At 43.5% G+C, this 23,414-nt stretch overlaps 1 protein-coding gene across 1 annotated transcript in view; it reads right to left on the bottom strand.

Moving 5' to 3' along the window:
* The window catches only part of TMC2 (transmembrane channel like 2), a 32,512-nt gene extending 9,673 nt beyond the window's left edge, over nucleotides 1-22,839 (bottom strand). The window contains exons 1-16 of the mRNA XM_032106183.1: nucleotides 22,557-22,839; nucleotides 22,196-22,243; nucleotides 19,860-20,256; nucleotides 18,975-19,127; nucleotides 16,758-16,848; nucleotides 15,758-15,839; nucleotides 15,394-15,500; nucleotides 13,479-13,577; nucleotides 10,115-10,257; nucleotides 8,483-8,630; nucleotides 7,863-8,051; nucleotides 6,206-6,385; nucleotides 5,240-5,392; nucleotides 3,100-3,228; nucleotides 864-931; nucleotides 147-386 (exon numbers count right to left, since the gene is read on the bottom strand). Coding sequence (XP_031962074.1) covers nucleotides 147-386; nucleotides 864-931; nucleotides 3,100-3,228; nucleotides 5,240-5,392; nucleotides 6,206-6,385; nucleotides 7,863-8,051; nucleotides 8,483-8,630; nucleotides 10,115-10,257; nucleotides 13,479-13,577; nucleotides 15,394-15,500; nucleotides 15,758-15,839; nucleotides 16,758-16,848; nucleotides 18,975-19,127; nucleotides 19,860-20,256; nucleotides 22,196-22,243; nucleotides 22,557-22,602 — 2,273 coding nt within the window. The 5' untranslated portion in view covers nucleotides 22,603-22,839. The remainder of the gene's footprint in view (nucleotides 1-146; nucleotides 387-863; nucleotides 932-3,099; nucleotides 3,229-5,239; nucleotides 5,393-6,205; nucleotides 6,386-7,862; nucleotides 8,052-8,482; nucleotides 8,631-10,114; nucleotides 10,258-13,478; nucleotides 13,578-15,393; nucleotides 15,501-15,757; nucleotides 15,840-16,757; nucleotides 16,849-18,974; nucleotides 19,128-19,859; nucleotides 20,257-22,195; nucleotides 22,244-22,556) is intronic.
* Nucleotides 22,840-23,414: the final 575 nt, after the last annotated feature.

Raw genomic sequence — 23,414 nt, 5'->3', positions numbered from 1 at the left:
CCCATAGCTGGATATGAGCCTTTGCCTCACATTGCTAAGGATTTAAACATTTCATCATCTCTGCTGGAGTCCAGTCCTTCTAACTACAGGAAAATAATCCCATGTACCAGAGAACAAAAATGTCCTTTTTGGTGTTTTGGTAGTACCTGAAAGGTCCACAGTCAAAGGAGGGAGGCAGGGACATGATGGTGTAAGCTACAGGCAGGAGGCTGAGGAAGAGGATCAGCAGCAGCAGTCCCATGTAAAAATTGTTAGACTTGGATGCTTTGAAGACTCTTTCATGAGGGACATTGCTACTCATAACAGCCCAGCACTGAAAATACATGGAGGTTAATAAGCGCAGCACGTTTATACCCACGAGCCCTGGTGCATAAAAGGATCCCATCCTGAAAAGGAAAAGAGGACAGGTGCTGTTTTTTGACAGACTGGAAGGTTTACTCTTTTCAAGAACAGAAAAAGAGGTGTTCGTTGGCGGCAAGTTTGTTCACAAATGAAGTGTGAGTGGGGTGATAGGTGCTACCCCTCTGCTCCCACAGTAGAAGCCACCTGCATCCATAGGGTATGGTTATGGTATGGTTATGGTATGGTCCCCCTCACTTAGGACCAGACCTCTCAGGGGTCGCAAAGAAAATTTTTCAGTTTGTGACAAACATTTATTGGAGATGGCTTGAAAAATGTCAGGTGAAGGTAACCAGCAGAGAGAGACCCACTTTTATAGTCAAACACAGAAAGCCAATCAGTCAGAAAAACCAGAACTCAAAGGTTTATCTAGTTGGCTTGGATGCTTTCTAACTCCACTAACACGTTTTCTAAAAATGGGGGGGGAGGGGGGTGTGTGGAATAAAAAAAAGGAAATATCTTACCAAATCATTCCCTGGTTGAAAACCAAACCCAAAACATTGCCGCTAATGTCAAACTCTGCGTAGGACGGCTGTATGGGGAAAGAAAGGAAAGTGTGTTGTTGCTAGAGGTACCTGCTATTGTTTTCTGCTGGGTGTATGACGCTTATTTAAAGCTGTCAAGCAGGGATTCCTGGGAGGGCTCCTGCTGTGTGCACACTGCTCGAATGACCAGCAGCAGTGTGGGGAAAGCAGAATTGGAGCTACTGTGCTGTGGGCTGCTGCTTCTCTCTTGGCTTGCTGAAAATTGGAAAGATATATGAAGGTGCTTAGAGCTGCTCTGTGTTTTGCTCTCCCTGTTAATATAACACCAGCTGTGAGCATGGCACGGGACTACGTTTAAACTCCAGCTGCTGGCTGGCTATGGACTAGTTCTACCCTAGTAAAATATTGACTCTTGAAGCAGTGATAATTAGGAGCTGGTGGGCAAATGCTATGCTGGATTATGTCCATGTCCCTGGGTCCAAGCTGCTGAAGAACAGGAACAGAGGGCAAAGGGAAAGAAATATGAGGGAATATACGACCTGATGGGTATCAGGTGACAGTTTACTCTGCGCTAGCTGATAGGTTGTTCCATATAAAGCAGTATTTTACCTATCTGATGTGGGTGCTAATGGTGGCAGGTTCAGAACAGGCTGGTCTGATCTATTGGCAGTATTGGTTGTTTTATAAATTATTATTTTGTTAGATTTACCTATGATGAAGCTATTTCTTCTATATATATCTACTTTTGTGCACACAAAATTCAGGTGATTTTTGGCAGATGAAACTACATGTAAAGATTTTCTTGTTATGTTTTCTCGAAAAAAACCTACTTTTTTTTTTTTAACTGCAGTGCAGAAAACAGAATTCTAAGAAATGATAAGTGATGTTCTTGTATCTTTGGAATATCCTTTGTGGTATGTGTGCTTTTCATGCCATTTGCATTTACTTAATACTGTCAGCAATTCATAAAGTTGAAGATGTTTGTGCTTTATGATGAAAACTCAAGGGAAGCCTAGTCAGAGTCTTGCTTAGCTGACTGCTCACAGCTTTGGGAAGGGACGGATGTAAACATTGTTCTCTTTGTTCTTTTGATTCTGGTCCATTTCTACATTAAATCTTTAGCTAGAGGTTAATATTGGCTTCTTTTTTGCATGAAAAAAAAGACAACTTTCAGCATCTGCTGTCCTCTGCCTTGAGTACTCCTGTGTGAGAAGGCTGGGTTAAACAAGAAGCTTGCTCACTATCTGCATTAGAAAAACACATCTAAAATTGTCCTGGTGCCAATGCCGAGGTTGGGTTAGATGGCTGTCAGCAAACCTTCTTTGCCCAAGCAATGAGAGTAATTTCATGCTGCTTGGCTGCTGGGAGGACTTCCCTAGGCCACCCTGGGAAATGTCCTCTGCCTCCCTCAGAAGAAACACAAAGAGGTCCACAAGCAGCAAAATGCCTGTTGTGCCCCACCTGCTCTTCCTTGCACAAAGCCCTCCTCTTTGCTCTTCCCCAGATGACTCCTGGGAACTCTCCCAGTATGACAGCTAGGTGGTGGGTGCACTGATCCACTCATAATCTTGCAAGGTTGTTTTCATCTCCATCTGAATCCATCTGGTTCCTTCTCCTGTCGTGTGAATCAATGGACTTCCCTCAACCCCTCCATTATTTTCTTCTGTGTTTTGTGCAGCTCCAGTACCGACTGCTCTGGTAATGCAACCTTTATGAACGCCAAAGAGTCCAGTGCTGTTGTGTGTTACACACACACGAGAGGGGAAGGAAATGCTCCTTGTTCCACTGCAGCAGAAGAAACACCAGCTTCCAGCAGTGATCAGAAGACACTGCTGTGAGAAAAGCAGGTTCCTGCCTGAAGGGTGGGCAGTGAACAGGAAGGTCTGGGGCTTTGAAAGGGATATAGAAGGGCCCAAGGTTTTGGGATTATAACAACTGAATGAATACTGGATTATTTCTTTTTAAAGTCAGCTTCACGTTTTAAAGTTCTCAGATGGGGAGGAGAAGTGCATTTTTGTAGAGTTCTTACTGGGGTGGAACTGATAGACTCAGAAAAGTGCTGCATAGACTATGTACACCAATTATATTATCAGACAAGACCAGATGACCACTGGAAGCATTCAAAACAAATCCATTTGTAGCATTTGACCAAATGGCCCTAACTTGCTTTTATCTTCTTGGCTATAAGATACTGACTCGGCTATAAGATACTTACAAATCCAGCCTCTAGATCCCAGCACCAACAGTAATTCACAAATCTGACAAAGCAAGCTCGGATGAAATCTCCCACCAGAATGGTTATGTAGGTCACCAGGATATCAGACACAGTGAGCCTCACAAACTCCTGCAATTTGAAAGAAGGAAAAAAACCCATTTAACTCCTATAATTTCAGTAGCGCATTCAGGACTGTATTTTTTATTAAGCCATTTGTCTTTATATGACAGTAACCTTCAGAAAAACATGCCATGAGCAAAATCCCTGCCTGTTTTCTAACACTGACCAGTGCCTAAGCTTTACCTCTGTGCTTGGGAGCTACGAGCTCTGTTATAGCTGTTAGACCTGATAGCTGCTGCTGGCATTTTTGACTGCACTGTGTGCTGTGGCAGCACAGGAAGTGGGAGCAGAATGCTAATGCTGCAGTAAGGGTGGTGTAAAATATACATATGCCCACAGTCGTTTTTATTGTGCATAGTTCTGGTATGGCTCAGCTCTGTAACTTTTATGTGGACTCCTAAGAAAATTGTTCAGTTGTAAACAAGAACTGTGTGTAAGTGTAGAGAAAGGAGATATGCAAGACAAAGAAGATAAAAGTACAGGCAGAAGGAAGACTCATAGAGTGGAAATAACTGGCATCCTGTCCTGGTTTGAGACAAATTTAGGGGAAAACATTCAAAATTAACGTCCCTCTAATAGAAGGCAGATTTCAGCAGCCCCTCCTCCACCAGGTTCGGAAAGAAATTCCTCGGAGAAAAGTGAAAAAACCCCAAATTTTTTAACAAGCAAAGTGCACGCAGGCACGGAAAAAAGAACGAATAATGTTAAATAATAAAACCTCTCGCTGAGGAGAAGATCTAGGAAGATTTAGAGTTCTTTGTAGGTGTGGCTCTGCCCTCTCTGGGTGTGGGGTTCGGTGTGGGCCCATCTGGGCTGCAGTGTGGGGCCTCCCAGTGATGTTCTGGTGCTGCTGAACGGTCCAGAAGAGAAGAAGAAGAAGCCAAAGTCGCAGGGAAAAAAACTTTTCTTTCCTCAACCAGCAGGCTAGCTAAAAAGCAAAGAATTTTAACTCTCTGTCTCTCTCCTGAGAAACAGAGCCGAAAGCTGGCTAAAAGCAGGAAGGTGCTTTCCTTGGCTCTGTAGCAGCAGGTGAGTTATCTCTGTTTCTGAATACAGGCCACCAAAAGAATTCCACCAGCTTTCCCCCTCTGTCTTAAAGGTAGAGAAAGGCACAGGATCCATGTTTGGGCGTAGAGAAGGCAATAGGGGTTACAGCATCAGAAAGTCACCCCAGGACACGTCCCAAGGATGCAAAAGGAAAGGCACTTACAAGAAAGGTTTTTAAAGTCTAAGGAGGGGAAAAACAAAGATCTGCTGAATGACAGCACAGTTGCACCAAGGATCAGCCTCTTCTGAGGGGTGACAGTGGCTGGTCTTTTCCCACACAACTGAGAACCTCTTGACTTGTGAAGACCCCTTGGGTGTGCACAGCAATGCATAGCCTTGTAGTTTGGCAAGCCCTAACTATCTCAGTCAGTCAGTAAACAATTGCTTTTACTTTTTAAGTTGTGCTTAGATCTGGCTGCAGATCTTCTTGGTGCAAGGTAAATGTTGCAGGGTGAATTTGTGTGGTGAAACTCAGAGGACCCTGCCTGTCTTTCAAGGGGGTTACTTTTGCCTAATTCTGCTTTCATCCCATGGCCTCATGATGCATTATGGATTGGGATTTGCCAGGAGTTCCCTTGAGGCATGTCCTCTGTTTGGGTTTACACCTGCACCAAAGCCTCTCTGGAGCAAGTGTAGCAATAAATGGAGAAGAGAGGTTTGCTTCAAGGCACAGTCATGATCTGAAAAAAACATGGTGCAGGCATGGCTGCAGACTGCCTGGCCTTTTGTGCTCTTCACAGCCAGTGCCTCAGCTGTGCATGCCCTGGTTGCTTGAAGCCGAGGATTTTACCACCATGGCTTGAGAACCATGACCAAGGACTTGTATTGCCGTGGTGATGCTGTATGAGAGTGGGGGAAAGAGCTGTTTGTGAGGAAAACTTCAAGCCTGGAAATGTTAAAGGCATCAACGAGAAAAACAAAAATGGACCATCCCAAACCAACACAGAGACTTGCTACGCAATGAATTTCTTACAATGCCAACAGTTGTCTCCCAACAGGGCCCCCTGGGCACATCTGCAGGGTCAAGGGGAGGTGGGGTGACAGTGCTGTCATTCCCTGCAGACGAGTTGTGGTGGCCAAGCAGCGTCCAGTGCGTGATGTTTTTCACCACATCCTCTTCCGCCAGCTGCAACGAAGAGACACCCCCCCAGCCAAAACCATCATAAAATAGAAGTCCCAGTGCACATGTTTGAAGAAATCCAAGACACTGAATTCCTCCCTTCTCCTTACCAGTTACCACCCCATGTATAAACATCCGCGTACAACAGAGTTACAGTGCTGGCAATAGCACAGAAACTCCTCTTTTGCCGGGAGCAGGGGGGCCAGCAGCTGAGAGCGGGTCAAGGCTCCATGAGTTTTTGGGGAGCAAGCAACCTACTCCCTGCACGTGGAGGAGTCAGACCTCCTGCAAGACCACTTTGTGCAGAAGGAGCCTCTACCCAGTCCTCCTCCTTCGCACAGTTCATAATTTTTCAGGGCAGAGCAAACCACCTCGATTCCTCTAATTCTTCTCAGCCTAAAACAGAGTAATTTTTTCTGTGGATCAGTTAGACATTTATCCTTTCCTGCAGTTATCTGCCCACAACACGCTACCAGGATAATGTTAAAGAGGGGAGGCAGCGGAAGCGGATTATAAACTGTATCCTTGGGGTCTGCAGTAATAGAAATTGCAAACAATGTCAGATGGAGAAAAAAATAGAATTACCCTAACATGCTGTGATTATAGGAAGACAAAAACTGTGCCCTTTTCAGGGCTGTTAGGAGAAGCCAGAGACTCTATTTGGTGAATCTCCCTGGGGCACTGCTCAAGAGGGCTGGGGACAGAGAAAACACCAGCTGCAAAGAGGGTGATTGTCCCTTCTGGCTGTGGGGACAGGGTGTGTTCACCCTCAGCTCTGGGAAACGCTATTTGACAGTGGCTTTTTGGCTCAGCTCTTACTTTTTCGTTGACATCATCCATCAAGGCCAACAGAAATGTGTAGAGGTTCCCCAGGAAGAGTGCAAAGATCCGCCCCAGCTGCCATTTCAGCCCAATGCGGGGGTGGTAATTTTCTAGTGCAGCGATGGTTTCAAACAGCGGAGGGCAAAACATGCCCAGCAAGGACATCACAATTTCAACCTGCCACGTGAGGAAAACGAGATAACTGCTCATAGTAACAACAGTGACTATCTCATTTTGAGCAGAGTGGGAGCTGCTGGCAACTGGTTGGATATTTCTGAGGGATTTATAAAGGGGAGGGAGTCAAAGCAAACTCAGATTCTGGCTTTGCTTAGCATGTAGGCAGCAGTGTCAGACTTCAGGGCCAGGTTGCACAACTTGCTCTTGCAGGAGCACTTTTGCTCTTATCTCAAAGGGATGAGCTCTAAAGAATTTGTTCCCTGTCAGTCCAGACTCATGAATATTTAGGTTCCTCAAGTACCTTACAGTAGTGCTTGCATCAGCTCCAACGTTCTTATTTTAGTTTCAGAGGAAGCACAAGTCTTGGCTTGTGTGCATAAAGATAATTAGTCAATGCTAATGTTTATTTTCCACGTTCAGCACCTTTGTTTTTGCAGTAGGCATTTACAGACTTGAATGGAAACACATCAAAAACTCAGTTTTGCAGCTCAAGATAATATGTCCTAGTGGTATTTTTGTTCCTCTTTTTCATGCCAGAAACTAAGTTGCACTGTGGTCAACGAGGTCATTGGCCAGTCAAGGTTAGCTCAGGCATGACTTACAGGCTCTAAACTTTTTTACAGCCCTACAGGTCCCATTGGCCTGTGGGAGACTGTGTCTGTACAGGTACAGGGAGTCTCTGATTCACAGGTCTCTTCTTTGTGCTTTTCTTTCCAAGAGAAGTAACAGTACCCAGGGCTGTATTCATTCAGATCTCACATTATCACCAGGAAAGGGTCAGACATTAAACTTTTTTTTTTAAGTATGATTTTTTTCTTTGGGAAAATTCCATAGTGATAAATCAAAGCATTTCGTAAGCAAGTGCCATCTTTCTGAAGTTCTCTGAAGGAATTGTGAAAATGCATTGCTTTGAATTTAATTTGGCTTTGAAATATAAATACATGATAATATTGTAGACATTGAAAGTAAACCTTTCCATAGGTCGAAAGAGCTTAAAGATTTGAACTTCTCATTCCAAAATCAGACACAGAAAACCTCGACAATTGAAATTTTTTTGTACATCCTAAAATTTTATTCCCATAATTCAAGGTGGATGACAAAGATTTGATTTTAGAGTTATGAATTATGGACATTTCTAACACCCAGAGAGCTTTCTGGTACAACTGAGTTTGTAAGTGTTAATATACAACTTAAGATGGTGGTTGGTGTTGAAAGTGCTGAAAAGCCATTAACTTTTCTAGTGATTTATTATAAGAATATTTTCCCTTCTCTGCAGGAATTGTTAATTTTCCCTAGGAACTTTCAGTGAGATCAATGTGCATTGCAGCTGCAACAAGTGCAAAGGTACTGAAGGGGACTCTTGGGCCCTGCTAGGGAATCCCTCTGTCTTGGATGCTGTCCTCAACCTGTGGCAATGATTATGCTGATGTTCAAAGAAAATTATCCCAGCAGAAAACTGGAAGCAAAGCTTTCTCACCTCATTTCTTTCATACCACCCAGCGTTTTGCATTTTAGAAAATGTCTGGGAGCGTTTCACCACGAAATAAATGAGGTAGCCACTCCCACACAAGCAGCATATGATGAGGACATTGGCCAAAACCCGCAGGAACCTCCTCAGGTGGATATTCTCATCCTTGTTGCTTTCTTGCTCATCTACAATAGACTCCTGAAAAAAACAGGGGTTCTCAAGAAATTGGAATGGATATCTTGAAGCACCAAGCATAAGGTGACATCACAAGTTTTTTTCACCCTATGAAATGCAATCTTCTTCTACTCTGGCTATATCCAACTTGGTAGTTTTGGTTAAATTCAAACTAAGCTTCATACAGGCGTTCTGGTTTGACTGAAAGGTATCAAATGGCAAAGAGCCTGACATATCCCAAGAGAACTGCACTCCAAATTAATACAAATTCTTTTAACATCTGAAAAAAGGGATTTAGGGGAAGCGGGTCACAGAAGTTGGAGCTGCCATGGATCAGCACCATGCCCTGCTCATATGGAGAGATGCGGAGCAGGTATCCAGATTTCCCCTTAAATCTCTGCCATTTGTAGGTGCTGGGGAGGAACAGGTAGGGGAAAGCTAAGTTTCAAGTTTACCTTGAAGCTGGTGGTGATGGATGCAAACTTGTTGTCTGCTGTCTCTGGGTTGCCAATGAGGTAGTCCCAGCTGGTGAACATTTTCCAGCTGAAAATGAAGTTGTCATCGTCCCCATCTGCTGTGCTTTCGTTGGCATTGCGTGCCATCCTGCGTAAGGGCGTGTGCAGTGGCAGGGTCAGACAGAGTTCCACAGAGCCACCTCATATCCTTCAGCTTTGCAAAGCTTGGGATTGCCGGTGGGTAAGATGGAGTGGGGCGACCATTCTTGGGGTTTGGGAATGAGTGACATGGGCCATTGGACTTTAGGTCTGAGGAGGACTGAACTGTCAAATGGTGTCTTCAGGGCTACACAGGTCTTCTATTAAAAATAGTGGTATAGAGAAAAACTAGCATAGGTGATTAAGGATGTTAAAGATTGCTTCCTCCAGCTGGTGCATGAAGAAAGTCTATTTATGGTGCTTCCGGGTCCTAGGCTGCAGTATATGATTATGGCTACCTTTAGTTAGTTAAATTTAGTCAAAACTCCCTGGTGCTGTCCACTACACCCACTGCAGCACAAAGCTTTAGTGAGACTTCACTTGCTGCACAGTGCTGAAGCCAAAGAGCTTGCAGCAAGTCATGCAGGGAGAGAAAAAGGCTTATTCTTCTTAATCAGCATAGGAGCAGATATGGCTTCTGCTGTTTCCTCTCTATTATTTGATCCCTGAAATCCTTCTCTAAGTCCCCCTAGAGTTCCTAGCACTAGTCCCTCAAGGAAGGCAAGACAACAGATGCTTCAGTTTCATGGCAAATGTACAGCAAATCCCCATGTCCCACTCCAGCCAAAGGCTCAAGAGGCTCTTTCTGCTGCACAGCAATATGGCCTGCTTCAGCAAGCAATACAAATCCATGGGCTTATTCTTTCTTCCAAAGAAAGGAAGACCTTTTCATGGTGTGTCCTTCAGGGAGAGATAGAGGAGCTTATTTTTTTATTTTTAGCTTTGCAGAGACCATTACAGCACTGACAAGTGCTTTGGCTGCAACCTCAGTACCCTGAGGATGCTGTGGGAGCCTCACTGGTGTTTGGGGAAAGTGCACAAGGGGCACAGAAATTGTGGCCACTTTTAAACTGCACTGATTTGTTTAGGGACTCAACAAATACAGTCTAGTAGCACTTGGCTCTTTTCTGCAACCCTTGCACCATCTGTGGGACCCATGTTGGCATTCAGGAATATTTATTTTGCAATGAAAGCATGCAAAAGGAACCTTTGAAATTTACTGCAAGTAAAATCCTCCTTCATGTACGAAATCTACCTGTTTGATGGCCCTGTAGTAATGTTGGAGGAAGGGTTAAAGTGATCTGGAGAGGAGGAGAAGGAAGAAGATGGCTGGAGTAGGAGAGGTTCAAAATAGTGCACATGAGTACACAGACGAGGCAGGGCAGTGCTCAAGTCCCCCCAGCCCACCAGAGCCAGGGTGGTGGACAGAGAGGCTACATGCATGAAAACAGCAGGCACACAGACCCCCTTTGCCTACATTCCCCCTGCCATCCAGCCAAGGCTGGACCAAGTCTGGGTGCCCATGGAGGGGAACCCAGCTGTGAGACACATCTGGGTGGATTTTGCAGAGGGAGCAATGTCAGCTGCACTTACGATCTTATAACAACCATCAGGCTGTAGCCAAACACGCTGATCCCAACCATGAAATATGCCATTGGCAGCCTGTATTTCAACCAGCCGATTGTCCTCTGGTTGTTGTAGTAGCCATAAAAGAGTGCTGAGTATTTGATGTAGCCCTGGAGGTAAAGCAAAAGCAATCCTGTGTGAGCTGTGCAGCTTTTCTTCTGCAGGGAAGGGGTTTCTAGAGAAAATGGAAGATTTAGAACAAGGAAAATCAACTTGGAAAAGTTTTTAGGGTCTCATTCTTGTCTGTTTGCTGCCCTGGCACCTTTGAGTGCCATCTTCTTAAGAGTTTATCTTCCTAAGAGAGGGAAGATGGCATGAGCATGTCAGAGGATAGTAGCTTAAAACTAAGATGTAGTTTTGATCCATCACTTTTTCATCCCTCCCAGAAAAACATCCTTATTTCTCTTTGTGCTTGTAGCTCACCTGCTTCTCTAAGACAATAATCAAACACTCAGATCTTGTAGAAATGCTGTAGCAAAGGGCCTTCCCACCATGATATGAAACTTTTCCTTTCAGGTAGGAGGCAGCTGATGCTCAGTACCTTGCAGATTTAGTTCCTTTTACCAGCTGCTGCCTGCAGAGCAAATATAACTAAAGAGTGAAATCAAAGCATTACTTTCCAGTGGAAAGCGGAGCTCAGACACAGTATCAACCATGTTGTCTCAAGTAAATGTACTTTTTGCTGTGCAGTCTGTTAGGCACTCAACGAGTGTGCAGATCACCTAATCTGCGTTAGCAATCTCTCCCTGTTTTTCTGTCATATCCCATCCAAGTTGATGTCTATCACTGCACATTGTACTTCTCTACTTTTTGTCCCTTGCCCTTCAGCTCCTAAGTTAAGTGTACTTAATCAGTCTGGCCATGATAGTTGAGCATGCTCCCCTCTGATCAAGCCTTTGGAAAAGATAGAACTTGAAGCTCGTACCAGAGCCCGTGTAATGGCTCTTGTTTAGAGACACTGCATGGTTTACATGTGAAAGGGCTTGTGGAGGCTGTCTAGTCAAGCCCCCTGCTCAAAGCAGAGCCAATTGCAAAAGGAAGTGTTATGGCTTGGTGCTGTGTCCAGCTGAGCTTTGAAAATCTCTAGGGATGGAGATCTCATGAGCTTTCTGGGCCTTTCTTGAAGCGTTTGACCACCTTCAGTTAATCAGTTAAACTGTGCTCTCCCAAAACTCTAGGCTTTTTACTCCTAACCTCATAAAAAGCCTTGGTGTCCCCAGGTGCCATGGGAGCTGCTTTTTTGCCCTTCACAAAGTGCAGTGCTGCAGGTCCAGGACCACTCCGGGTGTGTTTCTAACAGTGCAGCAAGCCTGTGGCTGGCACACCACAGCATGGCTGCTTGGGGCTCGTAGCCTGTTACACACAATGTCTGCTGGAGAGGTGTGGTGGAAAAAAGCCTTGTAAAATACAAGGTCCGTGGAAGGCACTAGTGAAGTTTGTTTCTCAGGTTGTAATTCCAAACCTTTGTCTTTTTGATTCATCAGATGCCAAGGACTGAAAAAGGAGTTTCTCTGCTCACATCATCCTGTATATTCTTTAAACTCCATTTGTGACACATGGTGTCTGGTGTCCAACTGAGATTTATTCCTTTCTGCTCCTCTAGATATCCATGATGTGACCTCCTTGCTGCCGAAGCATACATTTCTCCAGCTCCTCTCTCTTGAAAGGTATTTTTCAGGATAGTAGCATTGACTCTTCATTTATGCCTACCCTGATATATATTTCTGCCCTGCACCTCTCCTGTGGAGCATGCTGGAATAAGCCTCTATGCATTTTCAAAGGGCAAACCTCTGCAAAGGGCTTCGTTTAACATCTCCTGGCTGCAGAGGGTATTGGTGTACAGTGTTGCCCCATACCTGGAGATGCTTCTCAAGCTGGAATGATTGCTCCCTGATGTCAGACAGCAAGGGAATGGGTACTGGATGGGGACCTGTATGGCAGAGGGGTTCAGAGGATCAACACCTCAGTGACAGCAGGGGAATGTAGATGTGTGTACCAAGCCAGAGGCAGGAGACTGGCATCTCATAGGAGGAAACACTTCCTGGAAGAATACAGCTTCATCCAGAGGCACGTTTCCTTACTGATAGGTCTATTACTTATGGTCTCCCAGAGAAAATCAGCAGCTGCATTTCATCAACACTCCGTCAGGTTTTTTTGTTTGTTTTGGAGTCTTATTTTGCTTTTTTTTTTCTTCTGGCTTAATGAGTTTGAATGCTGCCAGTTGTATTTTTACACTGCACGGCTCAAATGAGCTTTTCATTCCTTACACTCCTATTAAAAATGTCCCTAATTCACCTCTGAATTTTGGATTCTGGCAGTGGGGGAAAGTGCTGGAAGAGGAAGAGTTAACAGGATCCTTAGCAGACAATGAGAGGGTAAAGGAAGGCCTGGCCCTGGTAGGTTCCTGGACACCAGTATTTGAAGCCTTATTAATAAATTAGTTTAAATAATCTGGTTTACAACAAAGTAGCTTTGTTTGTTTGTTTTTTATTAGGTTGGTGTTTGTTTGGGTTTTTTTTAAGCTAAGGAAATTGCAAAGGGGTTTATTACAGGAGTGGGTCCTGTGCTTGTAGCATGTGGGCCAGCGCTGACAAGCACTAAAAAAATATTTCCAGAAGTAACAATTTTGAAAGTCAGATCCCAAGGTATTTGTTACATCAGAAAATCTACGCCCCTTTCACATATCTTTTCTTGGGCTAAAAACATCTAAAACCACTTAATCCCTTTGGCTTAAATCTTCAAAGTAACTGGGGTGGGAGGTGAATGGGTGCTGCAGGCAAGCACCCAGAGATGGCTGGAAACTTGGGATTTTCCTGGGGGTGCAAGTCCTAAACTTTGGTTCCTGCTTCTGGCTCATGTAAACATTTCAGGCAGGGCAGGGACGTGGGGAGCAATCCCCTTCCCAATCACTTTCAGTGGTCTGGCAAAGTGCTCCCTGCTTGTGAAGGGGGTCTGCAGCTTGGAGTCTCTTTCTGGCTGTCTGGTTTGGAGCAGCTCCAGCCTTTCACCTGGGTGCTTGCTGCCTTTCCAGCTGGAAGCAAAATGGCTTTTGTGTCTACACACATGTGACATATACCAGCCAGCACATTTGTATATGAAAGTGGCTCAAATCCATATGCAGGTGTCTGCATGTGTACATGCTGTTTTGGCCAGAAATCTCAGCACCTGCCAAGGCTTTGTTGCAACAAAAGACTTCCCAGACTTCTTCTGGAAGAAATAGGTGCTCTGCTGGCTTATCTTGGAACAAATTCATCCTTGTAGCACCACTAACTTCTGAGGGGTTTTAGAAGGTATTCAACTGATCTTTTATGATTAACACTTGTGTGCTTACCTCAAAATCCCAAAGAACTGAAAAATCCATAGCAGTTGCTTGCTCAGCCCGGGGTACAGTTTTCCTTGGCATACTCCCATATGGCATTCCCATCAGGACCTGGAGAACATTAATAACAGTGATGCATATGTAGTATAAAGCACCAAGGAGTTTTTAACAGGTTTTATTTCTTAACGAGTCTGTTCTCATTTGCTTTTGGTTTGTCTTCCTTTTCTGTTGATTTCAATATATATTTCATTTCTTAATACTAGAGCAGCAGTTTTTAAAAACTGCTTAGCATTAATTTCATTTATTGTTATTTAGTATCACTTACATATATTAATACTTAGTATTACATATATTTATTAATACACATTTTAAAATTTATTGTTAATATTTAGTATTAATTTCACCCAAATAACCAGAGGACTTCCCTTTCCCTGGCCGCATTCATTGCACAGGAAGTATTTTTTGGGAAACTGTATCCTTTCATGAACAGCTCCAGTTGAAACGTCCTTAGTTTATCAAGGAGTTCTTTGCTTGAACTTCATGGTTCTAATGCAGTAAAGGGATTAGCTTCATCTAGTTATGCAGAGCTCCTCCTCTGAGAGAAGTCAAGAGCACCAGGTCAAGCTTGAAATATAATTTGTATTTTTCAGTCCTGAATTGAAAGATGTTCTCAAGGTGAGGTAAATGGCAATTAGGTTGGGGAAAAAAATATATGACAAAAAGATGCAAAGAATAGTTTTCATGGCACAGCCTGTCCTGATGGCACCATGCAAAGCAGGTCTTGCAGCTGGAGTAGCAGCTGGAGTCCAGACAGAGAATGCCAAGGGCTATGGAGAGTTATTATATTTACAAGCTGACTGGTGCCTATACCAAAATATCTCATTAGCATTCATAGCCTAGCAAGGTCCTAGCATATCATCTATCACTTATTTTTTTAGGGCTGTCTAATTACATTCAAAATAATTTATGATTAAATGTTTACTGCCCAGCTACTCCCCGTATCGTAACAGCTCAGTAGGCAATGAGTAACAGTGTGCACACTTCAGAGAGGAAAGCTCCTGCCATATGCAGAGTTCCTAACCAAACACATTTGTATTGTTCAGTGCTAATGGTTATGTCTCCTCATCCTGGAAGGAAACTGAGCTTTCCCTTTCAACATTGTGAGCAAGCATATTAAAGAGAACAAAAGCATGGTCCTCAGGAGGGATTCTGCACTGCATTTTTGCTCCATAAAATTCTGCGCTGAACGGAACAGATGCCACTGTCTGTGGATTGCACAGCCTTTAAATACTGCACTGAGTAATTCAGCCAGAGCTTTAATGGCTACATTAAAGAATTCTTCAATAAACGAACATATAAAGTTGGCTATGAGATCCTTTTCCTTCTCCAAGAAGAGTGAGAAATAGAAAAACTAAAAATAAAACAATTGCTTGTGAATCATATGAATTGGAAGTACAAAATAGGGTTATTTCCCAAGCAAATGTTGGCAAAGTGCTGGGAAATTGTCGGTTCCCTGAAGGGCTGTGCCATGGCTGCTGCCCCATGGTCATGCCCCCCAGAGGGCCCAAAAGTGAGGGTATTTAATTATTCTCAGAGCAAAAAACATTTCTTGTGGCTCTTGCAGACTGGATCTTGTGTCTAGGTTTGGAATGTCACATTTTTCAGTTTAGTCAAAATGTAAAACTAGCCTTGAATTAGATTGTTGAGCCCCAGCTTCATCTGCTGGATGGGCAGGATCTTTGATAACATTTTAGGTCTCCTGATACCAATGCAACTTCTGCTCCTGCATCAGTAAGTCTTTGTAAACAATCGTCCTCAGGCTTTTTCTAAAGCAATGCCTGTTATAAGACATTTCTTTGTCCTGTCAATGCCGTGTTTGTGTCAAGCAATGGGCAAGATACTACTGAAAGGAGAGCTAAGCACTTACCTCTGGAATTATAACCAGTCCAAATATTAACCCAAAAAGGACGAGATTTACTCCATACATCCACCGCAGAAATATGAAGTAGGAAGCAACTGAGGAGCCAAAGTGACCTTAAAGCAGAAGACATTTCATGGTTAGGAGTTTAGGAGGGTTAAACTGTCCTCAGCAACCTTTTAACCTCCCCAACACATTTCCCATGAGCCTCCCAACAGTGTCCACAACTGATGGAGAGAGCAACACCTGGAGCTGCCAGGGGTGTGTGCTCCTTGTTTGGCACTGATGGCCAGGAAGCTGGAATATTGTTTGTATGAAGACAAAGCGATCTTACAAAATGTCACACTGCCACAGCACAGCAACTTCAACTTACTCTCCACTTCCTTTATCTTCATCTCCCAGGGTATGCACTGAGTTTTAAAATTTTCAAAGTCTCTCTTGAATTTCACCCATTTCTGAAACAAGACAACATTGCAGCGAGCAATGAGAGATGGGGGTCTTCTCTGAAGCAGGGCTTTCTAATATCAGAGTTTGGTAGCATGGTTAGGTGAGGGTGTAAAGCCCAAAGCAGGAACTCTGGTCTGGGTCTTATCTTTTGGGCTATTTGAGAAACTCACTTCAATCCAAAATCCCCCCATGCCCAAGAGTTCACTTTTATGATTTGAGTTTTAAGAATTTTAACCTTTCCAGGCTTTTGGAAATCTGCAGTTGTGCTATGGATTCATCAGATTATACAGGGGTGGTAAATTCAGACCTGGATCTGGATTGAAAGAATTGGTTCAGAATAAACTCTATTTAAAACAAAATTTAATTTGATAAAACTCTGAGCTGGAATCTTTCCTCACCAGGCCAGCAGCTAAACTCCCACTGATTTCATAATCTCAAGTCTGGCTCCATTTTACACTTCTCAATATAGTCTCCATGACAACATGCAACTTGGCTACCAACTTCAGTCTCAAAACACAGCCATCATTCTCCCTATTATCTCCTTGTCACTGGAGAAGATGAAATTTTACAGGACTAAGGGTAGTGCAACAGTTTGGCAGAGCCTCTTTCCCCTTTAGGGATACCTCTTCTCACAGCTCAAGGTTTTGGAGATCGCAACCAGAAAGCCATGGTTTTCCCTGCTCCTGAAAACCCTCCCTTGCTTCAGGAAAGGTCACAATGAGGTTCAGTTTGGGGTAAATTTCCCCCTGTTCTTTCTGCAATAGTCATATATTCGAAGTCAGCTACTATTTTTTTGAATGTGGGTAGGAACCTTGATTCTGATTTCCTTGTGCTGCTTTTGCCAAAGAGAGGTCAATAAACCTAAAAATGTGCTAAATACGTAACTGAGTATCCAAGCCTTTCCCTGACATCACTGTAGCACTCACCTTCGCCATCATCATCTTATATGCATACAATTTTTTGCCCTTTCCTTTTCCCAGAGCTCCTTCAAACTTCTCTACGAAATCTTGTGCCTCCCTAATTGGAAAACAAACAAGCAGGTTATTAAAATAGCAAGGGGGTCCTTAACTTTTCACCCCTGCCTGCACCAGTGGCAATGAAGCAACAAAGGTGGGGGCTTGGTGTCTCTCCTTACCTGCTCTCTGCTCTCTGCCATGTAGAGCTCAGACACCCACCCAGGTCCCCAAAGCTCTCATGTTCATGTAGAGATGTGCCCCACATCTTGCTCCATACTTCTCCCTGGGTGCAAACTAAAAGCCTGCCCACTTCTCTTGCTGCAGAGCTCTCCCAGCCTGAATGCTTGTTACAATTTCTCTCTCCTGATGCATTGGTCAAGATGAAAATAACATTGCCTAGTGAAATAAGCTCCAAGAGGATGCAGAATTTCCCTCCATGAACACCTCCCTAGATAAGTATCAGAGATGTGAAAACCCCCCAAGGGAATAATCTCAGTGTCAAAGGAATGAGTGTACACTAGCCAGGAGTAAAATCAAGCTGCAAAATGAAATTAGTTTTACAACAGGATTTCTAAGGGAAATAGAGAAAGTAGTCTAGGTAGATGCTGTTATGCTAAGTATGCTTAGCTCATGAATAAAATTATATTGTATATTGGCCTTGCCAATGAGAAGAGATTAAATTTCAGGAGCTGGGAGGTTTTTTGCCATCCTAAGCCTGTGGGAAAGACAAACTTCCACTTGGCATAAATAGTTGGCTAGTTCAGCCTGTAATCTTAGGAAAATCACCTGTGACTTCATTTGAAACCCTAAAGTGAGATTTCTAAGTCTTGAACATATTGTTTTGCTCTCTTTGTGTTTTACACCCCTTATCTGGGCTAATAATTTCTTGTCTCAGGGTTGAGTTTATGCAACCAAAATTAACTAATGAATGTACAGCATGCTGAGAGCCTTTCTGGAGACCCCTGCCCAAGCAATGCAAAAGTTTTGTTTAGGTTCATTAGTAGGTAGTAATGACTGCTATAATTCAGGAATAAGATGAAGCTATGGAGGTACATTATCAAACATGATCCTAAGAAGAATTTTAGTCAGGATCCTACACCACAGGGAAAAAGTGCATCAGGAATAACTGCTTTGCTCTTTTTTTTTTTCTTTTCTTGAAAAAATTTGGAATTTTAGGGTGGTAAGAATTTATTTGTTATGAGCTCAGGCTCATAGCATGCCTGTAAGGTGGAAAAGCTGCTTTAATACAGTTTCCCTATTATAGATCTTTACCCAGATTTTCAGAAGTAATTGTCAGAGTTCGCAATTTCTGATTTTACTGGAAGATGGAAGAGGTCTTGGGCTTCAGGGCATAAAAGAGAGGAGCAGAGACACATGGTGAATGCCAGCCTTCACAGCACAGTCCCTGCAGCTCTGAGCAACCTCTCAGCAAACACAGAGCAGGGGCATCACCACTCGCTGTAGGTCTGTGCATGATTTGAAATGCTATTTTGAAATCCCTCCTGATAGAAAGGGGTTTCAGAGGATCCTTAACCAGTAGAGCTGGGAGCTGAATCATTGCCCCACTATGGGAATGGCTTGTTATGAGCCATTCCCTGTTGACCCATTGGTTTTGATTTCCCTGGTCTGCCCTGCTCCACTGTCCCCCGTTGCCCTGCACTAAGGGGTCTCTGCTGCTGCCTGAGCTGTTCCCACCTTCATCAGGGGCTGTGTGGCAGAATTATCTTTGCTCCATAAACCTCTGCAATTAACACAGCATTTTTTCCAAGCATCCCCATCTCAGGGTTGTGCAGTAACATGGCACTGTGTTGCTCTGATTTCTGTCTGACAAAAGACATGAATAAGCAAGCCAGGGTACGGAGTTTACTTTAACAAGTAGCCTGACAGTAGTGAGTCATTTGGTTTTAAATACGAGGGTAGGATGACCTGGCCATGGGTATCAGTTGAACAGATTTGCACTTTGTCAGTTCTTTGGTTACAGAGGCTGAAAATCAGATTCCACATTTTAACTCTGATTGTTTGAACGCAGACATGCCGGCCAGGTTCTGCCGGTCACTTTTCCTGATACTGGGGTATTACAGGAGCAGCAAATATGTAATTTCAAGGAAAGACAAAGTGCATCTGACAACACACAACACACAAGCCAGGAGAGACCTCAGGAGTGGGAGTACCCATTTTGATGGGTACCTGAGCACCGAGAGCTTCTTCACCATCCTCCAGGGCTTGTTCCTCATGGTGGAAATCAGTTTTTTCTTTTGCTCCACCTGCTCCTTCAGCATCGCGAGCTCTTCCTCTGACAGTGACTCCTCATCAGATGAGTCGGAGGAAGCAGAAGAAGTACTGGAAGAGACACAAAATAAGGGACACAGAAAAACTTACAGGGGTTAGAGGGAAGGCCTTGCTTGGGGTAGGCAGAGTGCAGCTGGCCCTGGGGATCCTACTCCAGTCTGGGTACAGTGCCTCAACATCCCCTGGCTCAGTGCCATGCCAGTGCCCTTCGCACTCAGAGCAGGGCTGTTTCCTGCCAGGATGATGAGGAGGCATTAGAATTCACTCAGTGTCATGCTTTGGAGTACACTTCAGCTATAGAAGCATTGCCTACAGCTACCAGGGCTACAGCTGGCTCCAGAGAAATGGTTTTCATATCTTCAAAACAAAATGGGAGATATGGGGAGAAGTCGAAGGTTGGAACAACTAAGATTTGGAAGGGGAAGAGACATGAAAACACAGGGGATCCATTTTAACTGGAATGTTTCCATAAACCAACCAAAAAACCTTGTCTAGACTCAAATTCTCAAGGTACCTTCTTTAGGCATGCTTTTCTACCCCTGGCTGTAGGTACTACGACTCCACTACATGCATAGACCTGATCCTGGCTGAGAAATACTAATGGCTTGGAAACATTTAGTATTGTGTGGCATTTTAAACTGTTTTCCACTGCTGTGTCTCTTTTAGGAGAGCAGGAACTTACTTGCAGTCTATTGGTTTTGCCATTCTGATCCATATGCCACTGGCATGTCAGTATAGCTGCAAGTCCAAGCAAGGCACCACAGTCAGGGATTGTTTAATTACCTGTTTTTCCTGTCTTTCTTCTGTTTGTTCTCCCCCTCCTTCCCTCTCTTGGTTGTTTTCTTTTCTTTGTTTTCTGATTCCTTTTGATCTTTGGTTGGAGCCGTTTTGCCTCTGTCTTTCTTCCGGCTTCCTTCCTCTCTTGCCTTTTTTCCATCTCTGTTTTTCCTTTGGTAGTTTTTTCTCCTAGAAGCTCTGTTTTGTTGGCTGCCACTGTCTTCCTCTTCGCTCTCATTTTCTTCTCTGTCTTCTTTGTCTTCTTTTTCTTCTTTGTCTTCTTTTTCTTCTTTTTCTTCTTTCTCTTCTTTGTCTTTCCCTTGCTTTTTGCTTTGAAGTCTGCTTGCTCTGCCAGTTTCCCTGAGGGGTTGTTTGTTAGTTGTCTTGTCCTTTACTTCATCTTCTGCAAGTGATAAAAGACAATTACATTGGGAAATCCATGCTGGCAGAATAAAGATTCATCAGAAAAGCATGGGCAGCCAGGACACCTGACTCACACCCTGGCAAATTCAAAGAGCATGTGCCTGTTGATCTCGATGGGCTTTGTGTTATGCCCTGTCCAAGAACCAGGTGTAACTCTTTGGTCGTGCAACTCCCATTTAAGACAGCGCAATTGAGCACATCAGTGACTTGTATGTGACCATAAGAAAACTGGAAATTAGTTACAAATGCAAAAGCCCATCCATCAGACAGTACAGAGAGAGATCTCTCTGACCTGTAAACACACCAGAACAAAGGAAACAGAAATTGCAGTCTATTACACAATGTGTAGTTTGCTTGTTGATGTGATGTCCTTGAAAGATGTTTACTTTTCAAGGCTGGGAATGGAGTTCTTCTATTTATAGAGAGAAAAGGTACAGCACAGGCAGTATCCGGTTTTGTTTCTTGGAGTTTTCTTTTATATTGGATGGTCTGCATTCAGAGAAGAAAAATACCAGGTAGTTTCTGAGAAATCTTTCATTCTTACTGGCATTGCAAACTAAAATCTCTTCTTTCCAGAAGTGCTTCCAGCTTAAAGGATTGAAATGGAGCATGATTTAACTACAGAATATAATGGAAAAGGAAAAAAACAACATTCAAAACCCCCCAAGTTTCTCCACCTCTTTCACTACCAAGTCTATTAAAATCAATAGAAAGTTTTCCAGAGTAATCTGGCTTCCAATTTTCCAAAATTTCTAGCTGAAGAAAAGAGTTGGAGATACTGTCACAGAAGAAGAATATTGTGCTGGAATGGGATCCAGAGTGTAAAATGAGGAGCCTAAAAGGGGAGAAAAACAGAAGCAAAAAAGAATTTGAGCTTTTGCATTTTTGGTTTGGTGAAAAGCTAGAAATTAATAACAAGCTGATAGTTTCTGCTTGTTAGTGGCAAAAAATTAGTAGGCAGTGGCTGTCACATTTGACGCTGGAAATGAGAAGAAGCTTCCAACTATTTCTCAGGAGCCATTAGGAAGGTTTCAGTTATTATGTAATGGTCAATCTAAACTGAATTTTGGTCAATCATCTAGGTCAAAGGACCACCTCCTCTCTTTGGGAAAATGTTCATTTTGGATAGCTAATGATCTAATATTTTTCTTATTTGCAACCTATCAAGTGTTAGGTTAAATGTGAAGCATTTATTTGTTACCGTTGTCTTACTGCCTCTTTTGCCTATATGGAAAAGGTGGATATGATTTTTTTAAAAAAAATGAAATCCCAGTAGTTTGCTGTTTACTTTCTCATATTCTGTGAGTAATACAGACACAATTGTGAACCATTTTTGCAGTAACAGCGACATTTGTATCACCTCTCCAGTGCTGTCATGGTCTTACCTCTTAGTTCTCTCTCTTTAGTTATAGTATACATGCAGAGTTAAAGGTGTTTTTAGTCCTGTCATGGCCTTTTCCTGATTTCCCTCACAGTCATAAGTCTCCCTTCAATCCATTTTCATTATTTTCTTCTTGTGGCTATGATTAATCAAGATCCCAGTGTATTATGGTCTAAGCAAGCATTACAGGGAGGGCAAGCAGGACCTCAGTATAGCACAATGCAGTCCCAGCCCTGCACAGGGTGGTGCTTTACTGCAGTGCCTGATTTACTAGGGGCTGATTCCCAAGTGATGTGGGCTCTGACAGCCTCCCACTCTGGGAACATGAATAAAAGAGGACAGAATGCTTAAGAATGGTGGTATACATATCACTATTGTAAGTCAAACCTCAAGGGAAAAATCTGCTTGCCTGCAAGTAGCTCGTGAAAGAGCTCGTGTCGTAGAGCAAGTCACAAGTCAGAGAGAAAAAGAAAAGGTATCACCTCTTGTATTTCAAACAAGACCACATTTGTTAATCTCTACATTACCTTCTACCTACCTTCACTCTCTGTGTCAGTTTCAACTTGTCCGTCAAACTCTATTCCAGCTGCAAAACAAAGAACAAAGAGTAATTGCATTTGTTGCTGGAATTTACACATGTGATGCTTTACACGGCTAACCTTTAAGTGCCAGCTGAGCTTGGCAGAACGTCCCTTATTGATTATACATTATATTCTTTCCCTACAGCAATGCTCTTAATATTTACTTCAGTCTGGCAGACTGACAAAAGTTCCCTGCCCAAGCAAACTGAAATTGTATGATTTTTGAGAGACGCAAAATGATGTGCACGGGAAGCCCCAAGAGGTTTAGTCAAGTATTAGGCAGCATGCAAACTGAAATAATCTCACAGTGATACCAACCATCTTCCAGGATGACCTGTAGAGCACTTTTCTTTTTCTTCCCCATGGCAGCCTCCCGTCTATCGCACAGACACCGTAGCCGCTACGCTGCATACACACCCCAGTCATACACAGGTTACTCTCTCTTCCAGTGCCCATGTGCTTGTCTCCTCGGCATTGCAGACAGATGGGCCTGTCCAGCTGTCAGCGACCTCTTGCTCATGAGCCATGAGAACAGGGAGGGGTGGGAGAGGCAGGAAAAAACCTGGGCTCTGCCTCAGCCCACCCAAACACTTTCCCTTCTTCTCCCTTCTCCCTGTGAAAAAAGCACCTGTTGGCATTACATTGCATTTCATTATTTAAACATGAAGGAAAACCCTTTGGTGGGTACTTGGTGGTGTCATATGAAACACAGAGACAAGTCACGTCTGGTTCTGACATAAGCATGTGGCTGGAGGCTTTCAAAGGATCAATTTTCTTAATGCCATATTCTTTACCGACCTGAGTCAATCTGTGTAACCCCGTTAGTCATTCTCCTGCATCTTATTAAATCTCTCAGCCAGTGCGCCTTGGGACACAGCTGTGGGTCACCTTTTGTCCTACATGTGTGTCCCTTGGAGGGGACTCATGAGCTAATAGATGCAGCAAGGAGTCAGGAGTCAGGATACGAGGATCTCTCTTTCCTTTGCTCCTCTATTCTCTGTGACCTTTGCATACTCATTGCGCTTGCTGGTAAAATAGGATAGATTTTCCTTCTAGGTGCTCTGAGGCTTAATTAATTAATGTGAGACCCTCATTTGGAAGGTCCTTTAGTACCACGAAGTATTGTATTGCATGCTGCAGCTTGCTGTTTTTCAGTGGGCCAAGAAGAGGTTTGTC

This window comes from Corvus moneduloides, chromosome 1 (assembly GCF_009650955.1).
Source record: "Corvus moneduloides isolate bCorMon1 chromosome 1, bCorMon1.pri, whole genome shotgun sequence".
Lineage (NCBI taxonomy): Eukaryota > Metazoa > Chordata > Aves > Passeriformes > Corvidae > Corvus > Corvus moneduloides.
The sequence above is the reverse complement of the archived record's forward strand: the minus strand, read 5'-3'. Positions and strand labels throughout refer to the sequence as shown.